This window comes from Notechis scutatus, chromosome 4 (genome assembly GCF_049901735.1).
Source record: "Notechis scutatus isolate UNSWTSFEM ecotype Mainland chromosome 4, rNotScu1.2, whole genome shotgun sequence".
In the NCBI taxonomy this organism is placed as follows: Eukaryota; Metazoa; Chordata; class Lepidosauria; order Squamata; family Elapidae; genus Notechis; species Notechis scutatus.
The window spans coordinates 27,794,736-27,819,201 of record NC_142012.1 but is presented as its reverse complement, the minus strand read 5'-3'; the positions used below and the strand labels follow the sequence as shown (position 1 = coordinate 27,819,201).

General features: G+C 36.9%; 2 protein-coding genes and 1 non-coding gene across 9 annotated transcripts in view; 2 read left to right on the top strand and 1 right to left on the bottom strand.

Annotated features, from left to right (window-relative positions):
* The first annotated feature begins 1,826 nt into the window (after positions 1-1,826).
* RPS3A (ribosomal protein S3A) lies at positions 1,827-6,086 on the top strand. Its single transcript, XM_026668768.2, has 6 exons — positions 1,827-1,909; positions 3,325-3,428; positions 3,742-3,929; positions 4,260-4,468; positions 5,567-5,676; positions 5,932-6,086. Exons 1-6 carry the CDS (start codon positions 1,848-1,850, stop codon positions 6,051-6,053), a joined length of 795 nt encoding a protein of 264 aa, XP_026524553.1. The 5' UTR covers positions 1,827-1,847; the 3' UTR covers positions 6,054-6,086.
* LOC113412914 (small nucleolar RNA SNORD73) lies at positions 5,728-5,794 on the top strand. Its single transcript, XR_003370984.1, has one exon. It is a non-coding gene; the product is annotated as a small nucleolar RNA SNORD73 (small nucleolar RNA).
* Positions 6,087-9,768: 3,682 nt separating the features above from the next.
* The window catches only part of SH3D19 (SH3 domain containing 19), a 53,465-nt gene continuing 38,767 nt past the window's right edge, over positions 9,769-24,466 (bottom strand). For 5 of the 7 annotated variants that reach the window (XM_026668761.2, XM_026668763.2, XM_026668762.2 and 2 more), the window contains 11 exons: positions 23,943-24,001; positions 22,277-22,535; positions 20,476-20,544; positions 19,654-19,726; positions 19,022-19,152; positions 17,499-17,557; positions 16,383-16,570; positions 14,362-14,411; positions 13,898-14,084; positions 12,181-12,278; positions 9,769-11,539 (listed from right to left, as the gene is read on the bottom strand). In XM_026668761.2, coding sequence (XP_026524546.2) covers positions 11,423-11,539; positions 12,181-12,278; positions 13,898-14,084; positions 14,362-14,411; positions 16,383-16,570; positions 17,499-17,557; positions 19,022-19,152; positions 19,654-19,726; positions 20,476-20,544; positions 22,277-22,535; positions 23,943-24,001 — 1,290 coding nt within the window. In that variant the 3' untranslated portion in view covers positions 9,769-11,422. The remainder of the gene's footprint in view (positions 11,540-12,180; positions 12,279-13,897; positions 14,085-14,361; positions 14,412-16,382; positions 16,571-17,498; positions 17,558-19,021; positions 19,153-19,653; positions 19,727-20,475; positions 20,545-22,276; positions 22,536-23,942; positions 24,002-24,466) is intronic. The other 2 variants (XM_087963033.1, XM_087963035.1) reach the window with 1 other exon arrangement.

Below are 24,466 nucleotides of genomic sequence, written 5' to 3'. Positions count from 1 at the left end.
GAAGGTGGGGGGGGAGAGTAGCTGCAGGAAGCTGCTTTGTCTTTAAAACATGCTTCTCCTTTTCTCATCCAGGGGAATATAATATTCTGCCTTTTTAATATTTACTAGAATATTTCATTCTTCTAGAAGCGTGGGTGTTAACTTTCTACATGACAAATAATTTAACCACCACACCCCTCAATGGGTCATCAGGCCACACTTTAAAAAACATCTGGGCTAGATGATAGAACCTTTAGTTTAGAGGGATTCATGATTTGTTGAATGACCACACAAACAGTACCCAAACATCAACTTGGAGGGTGACTTTAAGAGCTCTGTGAGTTCTGTGTGGCTGAACATTTTTATCAGGGATCTGGACAAAAGTGTTAAGGTGATGAGTTGACGCCAGCCATCACTTAAGCAGGAAAGCCAACATTTGCCTGCTCATGAAGATCCTTTCACCACTCTATTAGATCACAAATTGAACTAGACTAGAGCCAACAATGTATGCAGCTGCTGAAAAGTCAACTACTATTTTGAGATTTAAGTGTTGTTGTTTTTCTGTGGGACTGGTCTATCAGGGCAACCTGGTCTATCCAATTATGGGATGGAGCATACTGCTTCTGCTTTCACCTTTCAGCCCCAATCCAGGAGCCTTTTCAGGCAGTCGCTTTTGCAACAAATTATTTTGTAAAACATAAATATATATATATATACACACACACACATCATCACAAAATCTCCAGAACCATAAAGCCTACAAACTTGAAATTTGGCACATATGTTCCTCTTGGCTTCTAGGTGCTCACTAGGAAAGGATTTTTTGAAATGACCATCAGAGCATTAGCATTTCATATATTATTGTTAACAGGCTCTGATGCTAAGGAGTTCTACTCTCCCTCCCCACCTGAAAAGAAATCTCTTCCAAATGCAAAACACAAGCAGAGGAGAGGAGTTTCAGTTTCAGGTAAGCCACTCCTATGCACCTTGCTGTCTCCTTCTTGCTCACACAACAAATACTGTTTCAGTTTCCAAACAGCCCTCAACTCTCTCACACACTGACAGGATGCTAGCCAGATGAATACCGATGGATGCTGGTAGGCAGGCAGAAACCCCCTCCCTTATTTTCCTCCCCCCAAAACTAAGCCCGACCACATAGCAAAAGCACAGGTATCAAGCTAGTTCAATACTATTTTGAGGTATATTCCATCCGGTTGCAACTGTTACAGCAAATTGTATCCATTCCTCAACATGTATGTTTGCCATTGCCCATGCATAATGGGGCACGTATGCTGTAAATTTTCTGTGGCAGCCCTTTTATGAATATGTCTTCCGATGCTAATCCCACACACTGTATGGGGTTTATTTATTTCAGGAGTCTCCAAACTTGACAACTTTAAGACTTGTGGACTTCAACTCCCAGAATTGGCCCGCCAGCATGACTTGCTGAGGAATTCTGGGAGTTGAAGTTCACAACTCTTAAAGTTGCCAAGTTTGGAGACCCTTGAATTTTTTCCCCCTAAATGCTGACGGCTCGCGATGACCATCGAGCCAGGACAGGGGTCTTCAAACATGACAGCTTTAAGACTTGTGGACTTCAACTTCCAGAATTCCTCCGCCAGTCAAGTTAGCTCAGGAATTCTGGGAGTTGAAGTCCACAAGTCTTAAACTTGCCAAGTTTGAAGACCCTTGAGCCAGATCATCGGGTAACTCCCACCAGGGGCCGCTGTGGTTTCGCGCCAAACGATTGAGAAAAAAAGCCGAGCGCGTTTTTCCTCAAAAGAGGCGGAAGTTACACTCACGTGACCCGGCTCTCGCGCAATATCGCGCTCTTTCCGGTTTCCGGTCTCTTTGGTCCCTGCGGTGCTATGGCGGTCGGGAAGAATAAGCGCCTCACCAAAGGAGGCAAGAAAGGCGCCAAGAAGAAAGTGTAAGTGGCGCCCGGGGAGAAGCGTTGGGGCGATAGCCCTGCGGCGGAGGGGGACTCGCGGCCCAGGACTGTCGGATGCCGACGATGTTGACTGGATTGCGGAGGGGAGGGAGCGAGCGGCCAAAGGTGCTGACATGGCGGCTTCCGGCAAAAGAAAGCCAGCGCGTGGGCCCTCGCAAAGTCAGGCAATGGGCGCGAGGAAATGGACCCTCCCGTCTATTTAGCCAGCTGCCTAAATTTAAAGGGGCCTCGTGTATTGGTTTCCCGGCGACGAGACATTAAACCCAAAGGAATCTGATGGGGCCACCACGTCTTGGGTGATGGAGTGATGGGTGTTGGAGGCAGAGAGGGATGCTTTTGAAAAGTGGCAGCAAGAAGAGTGTGCAGGTCTAATGTCCTAAGTAAGGCAGGGCTCTCCAGCCGTGGCCACTTTAAGACTTGTGGACTTCAACTCCCAAAGTTCCCAGCCAGCTCAGACCCCTGTCCTTAGGGCTGAAAAAAGATGATAGTGCATGGCTTTTATTTTATTTTTTTAAATATATTTTATTAACATATAGAAATATCCAATACGGTATGGCTATCCTGGTGTTTCCTTCGCCATACACACTAAAATAAAGAACAAATAGCACATATACTATTTATACATTACTAACAATTATTCTTGACCAGTATACTCATTTTAGTACATATATATAGTACATATCTAGTATCACATTCCTGATCTTTTTAGCCTCCTTCTTTCCTGTTCCAACTCCCACCTTTCCATTTCAACTATTGATAGAATCTATTCCATGTATCGTAATATTCTGTCTCCCTTTTGTTTTTTAGTTCTAACATTTATCTGATTCTGCACAAGCCAGTTTTTTGTTTTTTTTATAATCTCCCTTTCTAATGGTACATTTTTATTTTTCCCTTGCTGGGCATATACCATTCTCGCTACTGTCAGGATGTGTAATATTAAATATATTGACCCCTTAGTATATCCGCCTGTTGTAATTCCTCGCAAAAATAATTCTGGTTTGAATTCTACATGTCCAACCACTTCTTCTAACCACTTCTGTATCTTTCACCAAAATTCCTTGGTTTTTTTACCACATGTGGTAGTATGTACCTGGTATCTGTTTAAGAAATGTGATAGTGTGATGTGCATGGCTTTTAAATAAATATTCACGAGAAATGGTTTTCTGGTCCTCTGCTCTGGATCGTCCTATTTGTGATTTGTGCGTATAAAATGCTGCTATGGTAAAGCTACGAGACTTTTGCTTCACTTAAAACTTGGGGGTTCATTCAAGCCTTCCTAAAATATAACCAGAAAGAAGGTGGCCCTCCAAGCTGCTCTTGGATCAGCTGGAAAATGCAGGCCTAAATAGGTAAAAGTCCCTTCTGAATGTTTCCTTTTTTCTTTTGAAAATCAGGGTTGACCCTTTCTCAAAGAAGGACTGGTATGATGTCAAGGCTCCAGCAATGTTCAATATTCGAAACATTGGAAAGACATTGGTTACCAGGACTCAGGGAACAAGTAAGTTACCAAAATAAGAAATGCTGGCTTTTAAGTCATGCTATATTTCTGAAAGCCTTAAACACTAATCAAATACCATTTTTATTACTGTTTTAAACATTGTGTTTTGTTTACACACTTTACTGTATATTCCTATACTTATTGAATTTATATGCTGCCTTTTTCACTTTATAAAGCAATTCTTGGTGGCTTACAATTATATGTTGCAATTGTAATTATTTTGAATGCAGAGGATCATTTGAAATACATCTTAGAAAGTGATATATAGCTCAGTGGTGTATTTTTATAAACATGCTAACCGTAATATTTATAGAAATTGCCTCTGATGGACTGAAAGGCCGTGTATTTGAAGTAAGCCTTGCTGACCTACAGAATGATGAAGTTGCCTTCCGTAAATTCAAGCTGATTACCGAGGATGTCCAGGGGAAAAATTGCCTCACAAACTTTCATGGCATGGATCTCACACGGGATAAAATGTGTTCAATGGTTAAGAAATGGCAGGTTAGTATAAATATTGGTATGTACTTAAGCTGAACAGTGAAAACTGGAATTATGTTGTTGTTGATGGAGGCAAGTAAATTACAATTGTCAGATGATGATTGTTCATCAGCTATTTTTCATATATCATCAGATCCAGTATTTTAAAAAGTTTCCAAAAATCTTGCTTAGTTCTTCTCTGTATTCTGGTATACATGTGAATGCTTCCTAAGCGTACTTTGCAAGAATTCCTCTGAACCATGGTTATCTTGTATAAATGCTTTAAAAGTAGGCAGTCTCATCCAGACAGTAATTTGATGTGTTAAAATATCTGTAACTCTTACAATGTTCCAGACTATGATTGAAGCCCACATCGATGTCAAAACGACAGATGGGTATCTTCTACGCCTTTTCTGTGTTGGCTTCACCAAGAAAAGAACCAACCAGATTCGCAAGACTTCCTATGCTCAGCACCAACAGGTCCGCCAAATCCGCAAAAAAATGGTGGAAATCATGACACGTGAAGTCCAAACAAATGACTTGAAAGAAGTTGTCAATAAACTGTAGGTGGATTTTTTTAAAACTATGTTTAGTAAGACGGTTTTCAATGCCATGCTACTTTAGAATTTGTACAGGTAGTCCTCGACTTAACAAGTTAATTTACTGATCGTTCAAAGATACAATGGCACTGAAAAAACAACTTATGACCGTTTTTCACACTTACGACCATTGCAGCATTCATTTAGGTAATACGATCAAAATTCAGATGGTTGGCAACTGACTCATATTTATGACAGTTACTATGTCCAGGCGTAATGTCATCACATTTTGTGACTTCCTGACAAGCAACGTCATTGGGCAACGTCATCCGGTTTGGATTCACATAATAATCTTGTTACTAATTTGACAACAGCAAAGATTCACAAGAATAATCATAAAATGGGGGAAAGCCCACCTAACAAATGTCTCGCTTAACAATAGAAATTTTGGCTCTGTTGTGGTCGTAAGAAGAGGACTACCTGTAATAACTTGTTTTTTATGTATTCACCATTTAATTATATTTTTTAAAGTGTTTTTAGATTCTGTAACGTTTTGAGTAATTGTGTCCCTTTTAAAGAACTGAAAATATATATTATTTCTGGAGATAATTCATAAGATTAGATATGGGTAAATTTAGTGGGTTCTCTCTAAGGCAATGATTTAATTAAATAAGTAAATTGGTTTCAATGCCACAACATTCTAATCCAAGACCAAATAAATTATCTTATGGTGTAATACAGGGGTCCCCAAACATGTCAACTTTAAGACTTGTGGACTTCAGCTCCCAGGCTGGAGAATTATTGGAGTTGACGTCCACAAGTCTTAAAAGTTAACAAGTTTGGAGATCTCTGGTGTAATAAGATGTGCACATTTTTTCTTAATATTTTATTCAGCCACACACAGAATGAAACCATTCTCATTGCCTTGCTTCTCGCTGGGGTAATACATAATCTGGTTTTTTTGCTTTATATGAATGTTGTGTGGACATAGTTTGTTTATTGAAATTGTGCATAAACATTGAAGTTTCTTTGTGAATGCCACAGTCACTAGTAATTCTGCTGGTTTTTAATCTAATTTTTAGTTTGGAGACTTCAAAATGAAATATTTCATTATGATTGTAGGATTCCAGACAGCATTGGTAAAGACATAGAAAAGGCATGTCAATCAATCTACCCCCTTCATGATGTCTATGTTCGCAAAGTCAAAATGCTCAAGAAGCCCAAGTTTGAATGTAAGTATCTGTCATTGAAAATACTGTGTATATTTATTTATTTGAAATGGGGATGAATGATGACACTTTGTTTCGGTCCCAAATGAAGAAATGATTACTTTATCCTAACGCTGACATTCCCATAAAACACAAGGTTATTTACTAGTTTTTGTAAGGTGTATAATTAATAAGCGAATATTTTAATACAAAATAAAGCACCATTCTTTTAAAATGTAATTTTCAAATATATTAATTTAGATCTTTAATTATTTCTAGTGGGCAAATTGATGGAACTGCACGGTGAAGGTGGTGGTGCTGGAAAACCATCTGGTGATGAAACCGGTGCCAAAGTAGAACGAGCTGATGGATATGAGCCCCCTGTACAAGAATCTGTTTAAAAATCAGATACAAAATAAAAGACTTAATATAAATAGTGTGGTGTAATGTGCATTTTTATGGAATAGTTACTCGTATTTTGCATTCATGCTACAATTTTGCAAAGCTACTTCGGCTACCAATTGATCCACTGATGAAACTAGAATTGGTGAAGATTTATATTTTATTTCACACAAGTGTTACAATTTGGGTAATGATGAATAACATTCTGTAACATTGTAAAAAGCACACATTCAAGCTACTTCCTATTTTGTTTCTTTTTTAAAAAAAAGATCCAGGTAATATTGCACCAACGCTAAATATTTGTAAAGATAATCTGCATATAATTTATTATGACTTTTAGTTATTAGAGAGTTGTAATTGTGACGAGGCCCCATCTAGTCATGTGAAAGTAAATTTCTATGCCATCCATTTCACTAATAAAGCAATTATTGAGTAGCTTGCAATTAAAAAGTTAAAAAGTGTAAAAAAAATAGAAAAAAGGATTAATAAACTAAATGATGGGCAGCCTTGGGGGTGACTCTTCTTCCTTGTCAGCTGCCCCCAATATAGCAGGGCCCCTGGCCAAGCAGCGGAGCCAAATTTTCAGACTTCTGGAAGTCCATTTATGGAGGCAGATCTCACCTCTGATGGGAGAATATTCCATAGTATAGGGGACACAGTTTACAAGCTATAGTGCAAGCACATCCCTCCCCATTTTAAATGAGGATTTAAATCTATCAGAACTCAAAGAGAAGTGTCTGTTCTTATTCCAAAAGAAGTATTAAACTGGTAATATGGAGAAGGGAGATGAAATATTCTAGAAGTGTATTGAGATTTTTTATTATTGTATCGTGAGGATCTAGCTTGTAATTAACAGGTTTCAAAAACATTTTCAAGGTAAATTTAAAAAAAAACGGTAAACAAATTTCAGTGGGTTTATTTTACACTATATTCAAATAATGTCTTTAGCCTCATACAGATGAGAAATGGAGAATTTCCATTTAACTGACAGCTTTTAAAATCACAACCTTAATTACTGCATTTATCCTTTTTCTGAAAGTTCAAGACCTCATCCGTAATACTTCCAGTTAAGTATTACCCTCCCAAAAACTGCTATGTTGGGTTTAAGAGAGGCCATGAATCCGAAGTTGACCAGCAAGCTTCATAAGTAGAGAAAGGCGAATCCAGCACACAAGCAATACTGTGTGCTACCTGGGTGCCATTAATCTGTCAGCTACTTGTTCTGAGCTTTGATTCCCAATCACTTCAAGACTTAGAGAATGTGTAAAATTTAAACGCATTAAATCAAATGGAAGAAAATTTCCTTTAATTGTGAAGTTTTTAAAAGCTGCATTAATGATAAATTTCATTCCAGTTTGCACTGTTCATTGTTTGCAACAAACACATTTATTGGTTATGTATACAAATATGCCACAAAGCCGAAGAACAACATTTTAATTAATACTAATTTCCTGAAGCAAAAGTATTTTTATAGATTTCAGGCATGATATTCTTCGATTAAAATCCCGAATTCCGATTTTTTGGGAATCGCCCCCTCCTTTCCCCCACCCCTTCTTCTCCTTCCCCTCCTCGGAGGCCCGAGTCAGGAGTTGCTGCCGCGGCTCCGTGCGGCTCCAGTCCGCGTTGCCTCAGGAAGGGAAAGGCAAAAAGGAAGAGCCGCGGCGCACAACGGCAGCAGCAGCTCCTGGTTTGCCTTTCCCTTCCCGAGGCAACGGACTGGAGCCGCGTGGAGCTGCGCCCGGCGGTAGCAACTCCTGACAGCCCCAGCCGGATACCTGAGCGGAGCCCGGGCGGTGCGGCGGAGGCCGCTGAGCGGCAGGAAAGGGAGCTGGGCCAGCCACAGACCAGCCTCCGTGCAACACGCCGCCGCCTGGCCCCGGCGAGGGAAAGCAGCGAGCGCTCCCGGGCGCGCGGCAGGGGGTCTCTTTTGTCTGGCCCGATTTTTTTTTCCAGCGGAATATCATGCCTGAGATTTGTGTAATCTTTGAAGAAAATTCATTAAACTGATGTGGAGATTAAATAGCTACTACAATATCCTGGTTCACACTTATATACTGTATATACATATTGTAGTATTTGTATCTTCAGCTAACTGCTGTACTTACATTCATTTGAGAATCTTATAGCATGTGATCTATAATACTTTATGGCCTCAATCTAGAAACTGATGCCAGTTATTTAAATGGGAATGTCATTAGTATTTATCTACGTTACTAACACTATTAAAAGCCCTTTAGATGGCACTCTTCAAGTGAAATAGCTGTATTTGGCAATCTGAATACATAGATTAGTAAAATAACAAAGCTTGCTCAGGTGAATGCTTACTTTAAACAATGATAAATATAAAAGCCATATTTACTACTAATGTAGAAATTAGTGCATTTTCATTAGTAACAAAACCATTTTTCAGTCACTGGAAAATTACATGTTGAGAATGAATATGGAAAAATACAAAATCTGAAAATATATGAGTAAGAAAAATTATAAAAGTCATTTTAACAAGCATTGCATTCAGTCTGGTACACAGTGGTTTTCAGTTAGCACTTGAAATGACCCTCAAAAGCCTAAATACTGCAGCTGACATACAACAAAAAAGGTCCATTGTTCCTAAAAAATACAGCAAAATATGAGATGGCAACAAAGGTTGTTGTTGTGAATAATCGGTTTTGCCTTCAACTAAGCAATTTCACATTGCTGTACTTGATGGTAATAATACTATTTTCATGTACTTCAGCTCTTACATCTTAATGGAAAGCTGAATTTTAACTATTTTTATATCATGGAAGTATTTTATTCTTAAAGTAAGACCACAACTAGGGAACAAGATAACATTCAAAGTTAATTACCTGAAAAGGTGTGTATTTTCCTCCAGTTTTTAAATTGTGAACAGAAAGCATGTATAAAGGAAGCTTTAAGAAATTAAAATAGGAAACTACAATTTTATGAATAAGCAACACACTGATTGAATCAAAAGCAAAATTTCCATTGCTTTTGTCCTCTAAAATAAAATTCGATTTGCACAATATGCCAAACCTCAAACCAAAGTGTAGTTTGGTTTTAAAATCTGACCGTAATTAAATGCATGGGTGGATTGTGGTCAAAGCATTCCTTGCAAGCCAGAAATAACTGCAGCAGCCCTGCTTATCAGAATGAGAGGCTGGCTTCTGAATTACAGCCTGCTATGTATTTTATGGCTTAGCAGCTAACTATTAATTCTGGAAAATAAGAGTGTAGGAGGTCTGCAAAGAGAAGCTGTTCCTGCATGCTTCCCCACCTTACTATCAAAAGGGCATAGTTCGGAGGAAAAACAGGGCCCGGTGAAAGAATTTCTGTTTTTTTCATCCTTTGGGATTAGGTTTATTCACAAGATTGTTTTGCTTCAAACCTTCATTATTTATTCTTGTTAGCTGTGCTTTACGCACAAAAGTAAGGTTTCCAACAATTATAGCCAAGGCTGTGACAGTGGTGTGTGCTTTAAGTACTATCTCACCCCTCCATAAAGGCCACACAGTGAAAAGTCAAAATGCAATATTGGTATTGAGCAAGAAAATGGATTTGGTGTGCTTTTTTACTCAGTCTTGAGAAATAGGAGGATCGATGTTTTAGGTCTTTCACCACTATCAGATTTATAAACATATAATATTAATTCCTGGTAAAACTGACAGGAAATCAGAGCATTTTTATAGAATGTAATCTTAAGAAATATAGGGCAAAAACCGGACTTAAAAGTTTTAATTTTAAGATTCATTTTTTACCTTAAATTACATTTATAAAGTTGGAGATTGAGGAGATGGAGATAACAAGACAATACAGGCTGTAGTACAAGTTTATAATAATATCTATTCTTATGAGATAGTCATGGCAGCAAGACCCGTGAAAATTATTCTTCCATCACTTATCATAGATAGTTTTCTGAACACACTTAATTTCTAACAGTAGATTAGATAAGAATAAGGCAATAGGGAACATTACAGAATTTGAAAGATCCAAAATGATATCAGACTTTAAAAAGGAGGATGAATCTTTGAAAAGTCACTTTAGATAAATTAAGATTATGATACAGCACAGTACATTGGTTGTAAAAACTAAGAAATCTCTATGTGTGTAATTTTATTTACTGAAAGTACTAAGAAAAGTTACCAGCCTTTCTTATCATAAAACATATGCAATTATTATTCATTAGGATTGCGCAGTGTTAAAGCGTGTGCATGTATAGTATGAGGCTTGCAAAAATGTGGATACTTAATCAAAGCAGGCATTTTATATCTGTTCAACATTGCAATGTCTTCTTCAATTGCTTTGCCCAGCCTTACTGTATATATATCTTGCATTTATCCATTAAAAAAGATCAGGCAACAAATGTTGGGATTCAGCACCGTTTGAAAGATCCTGGAGAGCTATTAGTAACTAGGATAGAAAACTGGATCAAACAGACATAATGGTCTTCCTAGTCTAAGGCACGTAAATCCAATATCATCCAATTGTTTCAGGATACTTCAATCCAGACTAAAAGTAATTGATGCATTTTTAAACAACTTAACTTACTTGGTTTAAGTAAAGAAAACACCTTTTCTTTTACCGTGACAATCTTATTTATGTATCAGGGTTTAATGTTTTCATATGGTAAATATTTCGGTTTCTGAAAACTTGAGTAGCAAACTATAGCGTGGGATATGTATTGTTAAAAAAAAAACCTATTTGAGCAGTGCTTAATAATTAATTTGATGTCACACAAAGAATAAAAAGTAAAGGTAAAGGTTTCCCCTATCCAGTTGTTTCCAACTGTAGGTGGCTGTGCTCATATCTGTTTCTAAGCCAAGGAAGCCAGTGTTGTCTGAAGACATTCCCATAGTCATGTGGCCAGCATGACTATATGCTGAGGCACACAGAACACTGTTACCTTCCCATTGAAGTGGTACCTATTTATCTATTCACATTTGCATGGTTTCAAACTGCTACGTGGGCAGGAGCTGGAGAAGGTGACAGAAGTTCATTCTGTTGCATGGCACTCGGGTCTCAAACCCGGGTTGTCAGGTTTCCAGCTGACAAGCTCAGCATCTTTAATTCTGAGCCATTGCACCCCCACAGAAAGAATATAAAATGCACCAAGTTTAAATAATAAGGCTTTGTATTCCTCTTTTTTTTTTTAAAAAAAAAAAAAACCTTCTGCCCAGGGACTGCTCAGTATAAACTAAAAACAAAATATTGTACAGTCTAGTAAACATTTTACAAAAATAGTGCAAAAATGCATTTGATAGTCTAGATAAAATGATCACAGATAGCAGTCTTTCTCCACTGCACAGAATATAACGTGCTTTTCTTCCAGCGTATTCACTTGCAAAACAATGCTCCAGAATTGGATTTCACCTTAGGAAAGATGTAGAATTTGGACAAAATTCCTTGGAAATATTCCAAATTTGTCTTGTAATTCTCCACTCATCCATTCTTCATCTACAGATTGTACACTTGTTATGATATCACCAACCTGTTGAACCAAAAATTGCAACCAATATTATTTGTTTTTTATAATATTCTTCACACATGCAACTCTTAAAACTGTAGACTCTTTCTTCTCCCAAGTGATACTTTGTTGATTTTTAAATTAGTTTTATATCAGATCAAAAGAACTGATAAGAAAACAGTGTTTTATGCTAGAAAACAAAAGGCTTTAATATGTCAAAAGAAAAAAGATTCAAAGTAGGCCTTATATTCTTTGGGATAGCTAGAAGCTTTGCAGTTAGATAATTTCTTAGGGAAAAATAAATTAAGTGGCTAAGTTTCACTAAAGTATTTTTTATGGATTATAATAATATAATAGAATATCAGCCCACTTTTCAGTTGCATTCAGTTCATTACAGAAACAGTGTAAACTGTGTTCCGGCTGTTTCATACATCACACTAAAATCAAGATAATCTTAAATCCAACAGTGGATTTGTGTATAGGTTGTTCAACTCTTCTTTCAAACACAATTTTTTGCAGTATAAAAAAGAAGAAACTTACTATCAACCCATAATAAACAATTTCCCTAATTTTTATGCTGCAGGAGAAATTCAGGATGGTATTTTTCACAATGATAAAATAGAATGTTTTTATCACTGCAGAATTGTATGTTTAAATATGCTTACTTTGAAAGAAAGTTCATCTATGTTCTCTGCATGAAAATCATACAGGGCCTTTGCTTTGGGTTTCCTCCTTCCCTGAGGTTCTGATGACTGCATTCCACCTGTAAGATATGATGATCCAATTCAAGGTCTATCTTTGGGATAATATAAGAAAACATTTTTTGCAAATATCTTAATCTGGTTTGAGGTTAACTGAGTGAAGGGAGTGAAAAGCACAACTCTTTTTCCCGGCACATACACTGCAAGTTTAACTTATGCCCTTTTCCTTTGAAAAAAAAATCTACTTGCAATTTTTTTAAAAAACAAAGTGTTTTCCTAATTATCAAATGGGAATAAAAATATATTTTCCTTAATTTTTCAAAGGGAAATTACACTGTTGTTCTTATATTGGACAAAAGCAAGCACTAACTACTGTTTCATGTCATAAATCTTCATTTTTTACTTTGGTAATTACCTTAACCAAGAACGTTGCCTTGGAATAATATCAAGTCACTAGAGGGGATTCTAATTGACATCTTAAACCATTCCAGATTTTACCACCAGGGTGTGATCATGATCAGGTTACAAGTATACCAGCCACACTACCAGAATACAGTAAATGAGCTATTAAATCATTGCAATATATTTTATGTAATTTATGAGGGCAGATTGTAGGTATCATCATGCTTTTCTGTATGAAATGGCAGAGAAAGCATTTATTATGAGGATGATCTTTTGCAAGTACGTGAGGAAAACATATGTTACTTGTATCACAGAAAATGTATTTATTTGAATTTTATCTTGCCTTTATTATTTTGTTAAGTAATTCAAGGCAGTGATCATATTTAATACTCCTCCCTCCTCCTTTTTCCCATAACAACAACTTGTATGGTAGACTGGGCACCCAGCCAGCCACATGCCTAGAGTCGGACTAAAACTCACAGTCTCCTGCTTTCTAGACCAGCACCTTAATCACTACCCCGAACTGAATGCCAGAACTTTTAGAATCTGAGTAAGCTTTTAAATACTAACATTGTGTTTGCATATTACAAAGGTATAGTATAGCAGTCTGTAATTCTATCTCAAGAAATAGCTTGTTCTGCATTAAAGATGTTTGCTTCAAACTGTAAGGCACCACAAAATTTCTTTTTCTTAATCATTTAAAATAAAAAGAACAAACGAAAAGAGAAAAAAATAAACACCTTCATGACTGAGAGTACAATACTGAGACTTTAGCAGAATAACAGTAAGTCTTGGAGCTTCCTCCCATTTTCCTCAGATACCTTGGACCTTCTTCAATTGAGAATTTCAAGAATATATATAAATACTGTAAAAATCTACCAGTGGTAACATATTTGAATAGAGCATCCAGAAAAATTGTAGTTATATAATCTTTTTTTGGTCAAAACATTTTGTTCATAAACATATCTATTAATCTCGGGACTTTTTCTGTTTCAGTTTCTGGCCAAAATTTCCCCCTTGCAAACAATGAGTTCACTTTACAACTCACTGTTCACTTTACAATTGCAGTGTTTGCTTTGCAACCACGGTATTCGTTTTATGACCATTGTGTTCCCTTAATAACTGTTGCAAAAAAGATTTAAAATTGAGCCAGTTTACGACCATCATGACCTAGAACGGAAATTGTGGCTCAATTACAGTTGTAAATCAAGAACCACCTGTATCTTTATAGCCTGTACAATAGGATGAAAGCAGTTCCATTTTTCTTTCAGCACTGTACCTGAACAAACATGAACAAACACAGCTGGGAAAATGCCTTCCTTTCCATTTAGCCTCCCTCTATACCACTCTGAATCCACTTGTTCTAATATCAAGATACAATCTCCTTTTTTAAATGATAAATCTTCCTGCGTTTCTCCTGTAAAGTCATGAAGAGCATCACACCACTGTCCAGCTTGTCCTTCCAGCTTTGAAAACAAAGAAAAGATAGGAGTGTAAGCTTTAAACTTTCTAGTGATACTGAGAGAAAACACTGTCTATCCAATGAATTCTATACACATCATTTAATAGGCTTAAAACAGATTAATTACTTTAGTGCAATTAATTAACAGATTAGGAAAAGTAATCTTTAATCCTGCAATGACCAAAGAAAGTTGGTGAATTTTTTTGTTTCTTCTAATGTATATATTAGAATAACAGATTGTGTCTGATTGATTACATGCTATAAAATGATAAATACATTACTTGTGTCATTGATCCTGAATGTTTACTCCTCAGCAGGAAACTGCCATCACCTATATAAAAGATTAACACATAAACATTGTTTATTTATTATTTATTACAATAATTTATCGTATAATAATTTATTATTACAATAATAATAAATTATAATTTATTATTGTAATTTTAAAAATACTATTCAGATTTAAATATAGTCTCTTCCAGTAATATTCATAACATAATACATTCAGAGAAAAACAATTCCAAGAATAATTGTTGAAAATCTTAAACAGAATGGCTGGATTCATTTAGTACACTAACCCGTAATGTTGTTTGTTGTTTGTTTTACACTCTGCAGCATGGAAAACCTAGTCACAGTGGTTAATCAACTGTAATTAACTGATTTATAAATTGTGTAGCCGATTTTATCATTAAAGCAGCTTATTGTCTCCAGTGAACCCAGCCAGATGAGGTTTGTTTAACAAAACAGGGTTACGATCTCAGAAGGGGTATGTGTGGGTGGCTGTGTGGGTGGGTGGGTGGGTGTGTGCATCTCAGCTCTAAAAATGGCAGATGATGTTTCTCTGAATAAGTCTAAATTAAATTGGTACATAATATAAAGCAAACATAATTGTTGCTTCATATAATCTGATTCACCATAAAAAATTCTATTCTATTGTATCCCGCCCTAGCATTGCTTTTAAAAGGAAAAGAAAATCCTGAGTAATATATAGAAAATAGACCATAGGTCTGAGAAATGCATTTCAGCAAAAGTTATCTTAGTGCCAATACATTTTAGGGATGACTTTTCTCAAATTTTCTTCTAAACAAACAGAAGAGGAAGCATGTAATTTCTGACATTCTTTGACCAATTATTTTGGAGCCTGTATAATTTAGGATTGAATGATAAGACAGAATGCACTGAATGGTTCCTTAAGGCAAGCTAACACTAGTACAGTATATCCAGGGGTGGGCTGCTACCGGTTAACCCTGGTTCGGGCGAACACTTAGCTAACCGGTAGCTAATTTTATGGCCGGTTCGGTGCACTGGCAAATCCCATCCCTGGCTGGCCCCACCCACTCCTTCCCTCCTCTCCCAGGAGTCCCCAGGTGGCCCAGTTTGGAGGCCAGGTAAGTACAGGGCCCGCGCAGAGGCTTGGGGAGGGCAAAAAATGGGCCTCCCGGAAGTTCTGGAAGGCTGAAAATGGATCCCGGGGAGGGCGAAAATGGCCCCCTCACCATGGTGCAGGAGGCTGACTAGGTCATGCCCACCATGACTACGCCCACTCAGCAACTGGGAGGGAACCGGTTGCTAAAATTTTTGAAGCCCACCCGAGTATATCACACACATGCATGCAGATGGTCTTCGACTCATGACTACAACAGAGGCCAAACATTGGGTTGCTAAGCAAGACAGTAGGTGAGTTTTGTCCCATTTAACAACCTTTCTTGTCAGCATTGTTAAGGGAATCACTGCAATAGTTAAATTAGTGACTCTGGCTTCCCCATTAACTTTACTTGTCAGAAGGTTGCAACAGATGATCACATGACCTTGGGACACAGCAACTGTCATAAATATGAATCAGTTACCAAATGGCTGAATTTTGATCATGTGACCCTGGGGATGCTGCAATCGTCATAAGTGTAAAAAACAGTCAAGTCACTTTTTTCATCGCCATTATAACTTTGAACAGTTATGAAATGAACTGCTGTGAGGATTGCTTGTACAATAGCTATTATAAAATTTTATGGAAGTGCTAAGATTCAGCGCATACTGTATTCTTTGTGTACCCGTAGCGTACATATGTTTAAAATTGTGCTTTCATATTAACACAAGCACAGCATAACCAATAATACAACAACGTGCAAAAATACTGATTTATATAATACATAAAATATCAATGAAGAAGGTTAGAATTTCTAATTTTGGTATGTGTTCTATACCCAAGCATCTAACCGTCTTTATTAATAAGACATTTTGGTCACATTAATTATCTACTGTGAGATGCTGTTTTTTCTTCACCAGTTGATTTAGTTGTTTTTACCTGATTCAGGTAGATCTTCAATAACGTCCACAAAATTTAAGGGAAAAATTCCAGAAGTACCTCTCAGCTCTCCTTTGGCCCATTCTTGATTAATATACCCTTTTAAAATAATAACTTCACCTTCTGAGAAACTTAATTCATCTTTCAGGTCTCCAATGTATTCAAATCTAGCTCTGCATCTTGGGCCTCTAAAATAACAAAGAAAGAAAAAAATAGTAAAAGGGAAAATATCATTCTTTCATTTGTTTCACTTATTTTTCTGAGTTAAAACCATTTTATATCATTTAGGTCCATGTTTTTATATTTGTTTGTTAGACCTGTATCACATGTTTATTATTTGAATGATTTCTCTAGTAGAACTTCAAAGAAATATACACTGCAAGTCTTTTTTTGCCACAATATATATATTTCTATCATATATTGTATCTGCATCAGTAGTAGATGTTGTAAAAAGATCTTCATGTATGTGTGTATATGCATATGTGTGTGTATGTGTATGTATGTAACATATACACAAGACACACATATATATATATTCCAAGAATGGTACAGTTCTCATTTATTGATCATTTTTTCAGCAACCATTCAAAGTTATGATGGTGATGAAAACATAACTTTAAGGTCCATTTACAACCTTCGCAGAATTCCTGTCATGCGATTGTCACTGACCTCTGCAGAGCAGAGAAATTAAAAAAGAGTATATTGCAAGAGAATAACATTTATAGTCTATACCCAAATATATTCTTTCCCATATGTTAACACTGCTTTTGAAGAAAAAGAAGAAAACTGGTTTTCTTTATAAAACTAGTTTTCAGAAATCAAAACAGCATAGACAAGAAAATAGCTTTCAATAAATATTTTTCCAATTAGGCAAGCCACCCAAACCATAAATATTTAAAATATTTAAAGTCCTTAAACTAAACAATTCTGTGGCTTTGTTTTGTAATGTACTGTGGTATGCTATTTTATAATTCCCTTTCCAAGAATTTTTCTGTGTTTGAAGTCTTCAAGTCAGGATTTTACTTGCTATGAGTGGTAGCCAGAATACCTTTGTATGAATGGAAAATACATCTGCATGTTAAAGACCGCAAAGTCAACACTTCTATGAAAACTCACATAATATTGGATGGTGCAAGCGGCTCTTTTTTCCAGCTGTTTTTTCCTGGAGTATCAATCTAGGAAGGAGACAACAGGAACATTTAACTATTTTATCTATGTACCTTAATTAGTTTCTTTTGAAAAAAACTATTAGGGCTCTATGCTTTCTTCAAAGGTCAGAAAAAGTTTTGAAGTCCAGGAAGGTGCACAATTAGCAAGGAGCTGCAGCTGTTTAAACCAAATCCATCTTTATCCTGGATTGTACTGCTGTTTCAGAAGAAAGACATGTAAGCCATTAAGGCTGGCCCAGCCCCACAAATAGGTTGCAATGACCGTTAGAGCACAACTGACTTCCTTGCAGTCAAGAATTGCATACCTCTGAGTTCCTGAAAACCCAGTCACCGGTTTGGTCTAAGTGCATCATCATAGCAGCATCAGGTGACGTATCACAACTTTCCCCGCCTTCGTTAAACTGGGCATGGGCGTGGCCAGCACTTGACACATCCAGCCTGCAGCCCGCGAGTTTGACAGCCCTGGTTTGTTTGACAGCCCTGTTTTAGTTGTTAAGGCAGCAAACTGGAAATCACGACACTGCCTGTTCTAGTCCCATTTTAGGCATGAAAAAAGACAGGGTAACTTTGGGCCAGTCATTCTCTCTCAGCCCAACCCACCTCACAGGGGTGTTGTGGGAAAAATAGGTGGAGGAAGTATGTTTGCTGCCTTGAGATACAGGTAGTCCTCGACTTACAACAGTTCATTTAGCGACCTTTTGAAGTTACAACAGCACCGAAAAAATTACTTATGATTGTTTTTCACGCTTATGACCATTGTAGCATCCCTCTAAGTCCATGTTTGCGAACCTATGCCACGAGTGCTGGAAGTGGCACGCAGAGCCATTTCCCCCAGCACGCAAAACGTCACCCGGAAAAGCCCCACTGCGCATGTGTGCGCCGCCGCCCAACAACTGACGAAATTTCAGAGAAAAGATGTTTTCAAGACTTCGCTTTAATTAACTCACTATAATGGAAGCTGAAAAATCGTATTACAGTATTGAAAAATTCCCTATTTCTACCAAACTAACACCGCACATATCCTTGTGAAACACATGTTATTCTTGTTTTCTTACTAATATCAGCTCTGTGGGGCTTGACACTTTTGCATTATCATCAGCATCACACAAAATGTAAATCACTGATGTAGTGGTGACATTGTTAGTGCTAATCTGGTATAGCTGGTAGAATATTAATATACTAGCTGAAATTAAGCATAGGTTAAGAAGGTTATTAATAGGTTAATAAGTAAAGGGTATTTTCTCACAATTTCAATTTATTGTGAAAATGAAAACCATAAAGATCAAGACAGTTGCAAATTTAAATAGATTTGCTACATGGTACAAAAAATATATCTGCTTTGTGCACTCAAGCAAGATTTAACCACATGATATGCTCAATAAAATGCACAGGGGAAAAATTAAATTAGAACTCAAATGCAAACCCAGATGAAATGCACTATATTTTACTTGAAATGAGAAATATACTTACAATAATTTTGACAAAGCTAGCAGGAAAAATCCCAGTACGATTCTTGCATTTTCCTCTGTACCACTCATCATCTATTTTTTCCAGAAGAAAAACTGTGTCTCCAGCACTAAGCTCCAAATCATCAATATGCTCTATGGAAAAATAAAAATTAAAACTGTTTCAGTTGATAGCTTATTTACCAAATCAAAAATAAAATCTCACTTAGGCTAAGCTCTATTTCTGGTAGCTACATTACATAAATATAGACCAAAGGAACAGACAGCTAATAGCATTAAAGGTCATTGCTCTGAGTTTTATTAAGGAATACAAAAAGACATTGATGAGATTCTCTGCAGAGAAGAATGCAACCTAAGCAGAAAAACCAAAGGGGGAAAAAAAGAAATTTAAATAATTGAGGACAGAGTCTTCAAGCATATGCTTATATTTCTCTCCTCAGCAATCTTCCCACCAAGGAATATGCCAGAAGCAAAAGGCTTTGAATGTAATGTCAGGACACGGCAACTAGCAAGCTTTAAGATCAGGATGACCAAGGGATTCAAATTCTAGCATGCTACAGAAAGTAAACCAAAGTATATTAAGAATCATTTAAAAAGCAAAACTGTATTTCAATTTACTCTGATGTCACTTCTTACCTGCTGTGAAATTATGTAGCACTGTTGCATGAGGAACACTTGGATCATTAATCTTCTGCATATCAGCGGAATCCTTAAAAATACGAAAGATTTGGAAATTACAAATAACTGATACTCTATCATTTCTCGAGCCACTGAATTCATATTTGGAACATTGACTGCTGAGTTAAAGTACTCTCTTCACTGATTTCAAATGCAAAATCCTCAAATGCTATGGGAAAATCAATTTGGATTTTAATATAGCCAATCCTATTGAATTTTCATATTTTTAAATTCTTCTAGATGCTAACATCATAGCAGTGACAGTAACACCGAATCCCTTTGATAGTTACTGTTTGAAAATGCAACGTTTTTGGAAGATGTTTTGTTTATTCAGTTTCATATGCCACCTCAGTCATCCAAGGGACTCTTATTAAACCTTCGATGGAGTCCAAGATGAGAAAATACTTAACAGACCCTTACTATGCTGCAAAAAATGTATTTGGAATTGGAATATGTATTCCAGGCAAAATTATATGCCTAGAATAGTATTTAATTATCGAAATTTATACCTGCTGTTTGCTTTGCACACTCAGGGGAGTTATTATCTGCATTTGGGATATCTGCATTTGGGAGAAATGAACTTGGCTAGTTTCTTCTCCATTTTTGCACTCTACGTAGTATTCTCAACTTGATGCATCAGAAAAAAGTACATTTCCATTCTCGACACTTTAGAATGATAAAAAGTTAGATGACTAAACATATTACATAGACAGACAGAGAGATACACACAAACACACACACACACACACACACTTCCATTGATGTAGAAATCAGCATTACCTTACAAGAGAGCTGTCCAGCATTTTGAGATGAAACGTCTTCTTTAGCAATTCCATGATGCACAGGAAGCTTGAAACAAATTATTCACATTTCAGTCCAAAACAACTTTTGATGATCTAATGTACATTTTAATGTATATTTTTTATTTGTCATGAAAAGGTATCCAAGTATTGCATGTCATTTTCTTTTCTGGGATTAATTTTGGGGATCCAAATGATCTATGGCACAGTTGCCCTATTAATCCTACTAGTTTCATTCCAGTTCTTTGTTCACAAAATGAGAAATCCCTGGTTAGAATTTTGCACAAGGTTCTGTATTCCTTTTTGTTTTTAGCTTGTGCATAATTGGTGATGGAAAATACTCCACTTTGACATAATTACGTCATTTGTTACTTGATATGTTTCAAAACTTGATACTTGCCCATACAACTACGTTGTTAGTTATGATTTAAATTAAGTTTTGTTCAACTCCTAAAAGACATAGACTGGTTCACATTAGGAAATTTTGCTGCAAGGGCCATATTGGTTTTTGTTCCTTTCCTGGGTTGTTGAAAAGCCACATTGGTATGTCATGACAAATGGTACTTATTCCTTAATGGTACTACATCTACATGGAGGGAAGTAAGCTGTGGTACCACAAGGTTCCGTCTTAGGCCTAGTACTCTTCAATATCTTTATAAATGACTTGGAATAGAAGTGGAACTAATCAAATTTGCAGATGACACTAGGGTGGCAGGAATAGGAAACAGCTCAGAAGACAAGCTCAGGATACAGAAGGATCTTGACAGACTTGAACAATGGGACCTAGCCAACAAATAAATTTTAATGTGGAAAAAAGCAGTTTTACATTTAGACAGAAAAAAACCAAAGGTGTAAGTAAAGATTTGGCAAAACCTCGCTCAAAAACAGTAGCCATGACAGGGACCTTGGAGTCCTAATATCCTATGAGCCAGCAATGTGCGACAGCAGCTAAAAAAGCTAACACAATCTTTTGTAATATAAACATAGGCATAGAATCAAAATCACGTGAAGTATTTAGTACCACTTTATAAAACCTTAGTAAGACCACACCTGGAATACTGCATCCAGTTTTGGTCACCTTACTACAAAAAGGATATTGAGACTTTCAAAAAAGTGCAGACAAGAGCAACTAAGATGACTAAAGGCCTGGAGACTAAGACGTGAAGAATGGTTGCAAGATTTGGATTTGGCTAGTATAGAGAAAAGAAAGACTAGGGTTCACATGATAGCAGCATTCCAGTATTTGAGGGGCTGCCACAAAGAACTTATTTGCAAAAGCACCAGAGGGTAAGACAAGAAACAATGAATGGAAACTAATCAAGAAGAGAAGCAACTTGGAATTAAGGAGAAACTTCTTAACAATGAAAACCATTAACCAGTGGAACAGCTTGCCTCCCAAAAACATGGGTACTTCATCATGAAGGTTTTTAAGAAGAGATTGGATAACCATTTGTCTGAAATGGTATCAGGTTTCCTGCCTAAGCAGGGGCTGGACTAGAAGATCTCCAAGGTCCCTTCCAACTCTTCTATTCTATTCTCTTCTATTTCTATTCCTATTCTATTCTGCTATTCCACTAAAATGATATTAAATGTTATATCCCAAAAGGGAGAAAAATGATGGAACCCTATAAAACTCCAGTGTCACCAGAAAGTACATCTGGAAATATGAAACATTTTATTTGATGAACATTCACACAATTAAAATCGATCTGCTTACTCTTTTAATAAGAGATGACATATACAAAGTCACATCTCCCCTCTAGTGAAATTAATCTTCTCACCATGTATTTATTGTATAGAGGATGACCAGGCTTGGGTCGAGGTGGTAAATCTGAGCCCTGTTTTTTAAAATCATCGCTCTTTGTTTTTTTGATTCCCAATCCAAGCATGCTAGGTTTCTTATGGAGTGCCACATCAGATGACGAGTGTGGCAATCTATCAGTATCTGAGGAGATTTTGTTGGATTTTGGTGGTGGTGGTCTTCCTGGGGCACCTTTAGGTGGAGCGGGCCGAGATGGTATGATTTTCCCCTGAACGGGTCTAGAAATTATAAAGAAACCATAGTATTAGAAAACACACTCTATTCCAATGATATTACAAATTCACTCTATTAAAAACTATTGCTAGGTTAATATTGTGCCATCAAGTTATTTTTGATTCCTGGGGACCATGAACATAATATTATCTCCACAATGATCTAGCCCTAATTTTCTCTCATCTGCCTGTTCCCTAGGCATGCAGCATCACTTCTCTCCTCATCTCCCAAAGACATTTACACATACCATTACAATTATGGATATATTAGAAGTAATACTAATTCCCATTAACTATTTTTTAAAAAAAAATCTGATCCCTTTAAAGAAGACTCTCTTTAGATCCAGAGGATCAGTCATTGGCTTCTTATTAAACCATATTCTTACTCATAATACACAATATACAATTTAACAGTCTCTCTTCTGTAAAAATGAAATTCAAATGCCAAACGTATACATCTCAGCAAAATTATATTAGCGATCTGCAAATAAAATGAGAATGGTATCTTGCATGGAAACTGTTGGGTAAAACAGCTCTTCATATAGTTAGAGGTGTCAAACTTGCAGCCTGTGAACCAGATGCGTCACATGCTGGCCACCGCCACCCCCAGTTTAGCGAAGGGGGGAAAAGTCGCAATACATCATGAGACGACGATGTAACAACACAATTTTGACACCCCTGAGCTAGACAATTTCAATCAAGGAAAAAACAATGCAAATTGCATTGGCTTCACTAAAACACTTCATTGTTGGATTCCTCTGTTAAACAGCTGGCACTTTGTTTTGTTTTTCTAATTCATACATTACTTTACCTTGTGCAATCTGTTAAGAAGATTAAAATTAAAACTGGAGATCTGCTTTGGGTTATTCAACAAATACTGATTTACTACTGTATACTCTCCTGTAACTTCATAATATACTATTCTGCTAAACAAAGTGTGTCAAACTTGATTTCATTGAGGGCCGCATCAGGGTTGTGTTTGCTCTCAGGGGCTGGGGTGGGTGTGGCCAGCTCAATGTCACTCTTGTTGGGAGCACCTGTGGTGGCCTGAGCGCTCTGCAAGTGAAAATGGGCTGGCAGAGGCATTGAGGGCCAGTCCTTCACTGTTTCCAGGGTGGCACCATGGGCCAGATCTGGATCCATGGGCTGGATCCAGGCTACGGGCCTTGAGTTTGACACCCCTGTGCTAAATATTAAGAATGGGTCAGACTGTGAATATAATTATTGATATCTTCTAAAGCGAAATTACAGAATAATTAATGTGTTCATATGTATTTTTAAAATTGTAGAATATTTTACATTTTTCTATATAAAGTAACAAATTAAAACTATACAACTAATGTTAGTATTATAACGGTAGTAGAATATGTACTTCACAACACCCAATCCCTTTGCTGCTTCTTTGATACTCACCTTGGAGGCAGGACAGGCTCATTCTTGATTGGCTGTACCAAGCTGGGCTGTTCAGGTTCCTATTGGGTAATTAATGTTATTGTTATTTGGGGAAAAAAATTGGAATTGTTATGATTATTTCAAAGTAAAATATCAGATAAGGAAAGAACTGGTAGTTGCCCGGACAAGTCTATAAAAAATTTCTTGGCAACATTTTTGGCCAAATGCCTTCTTCCTAAGATTAAGAAAGAAAGACCCAGCTGACTTCATGATTAAGGTAGAGTAGAACTCAGTTTCCTGGTTTCTAATCTGGTGCTTTTAACCCTTACAACACACTTTCTGTTGCGTATATACAGGTAGCATATAGGGTGCACAAGGAGGTGCAAATATAGCAAGATTCAGGGAGGTGCATGAGGGTGTGTAAGTGGCAGGGGAGGGATAACTCAAGCAATATGCAAGGGAATGTGGGTGGCAGGGAAGCTTCAATGCAAGTGCAGCAGGGTTATGGTGGCTGCTGACCTTGTTAAAAATGGTTGAACTTTTTA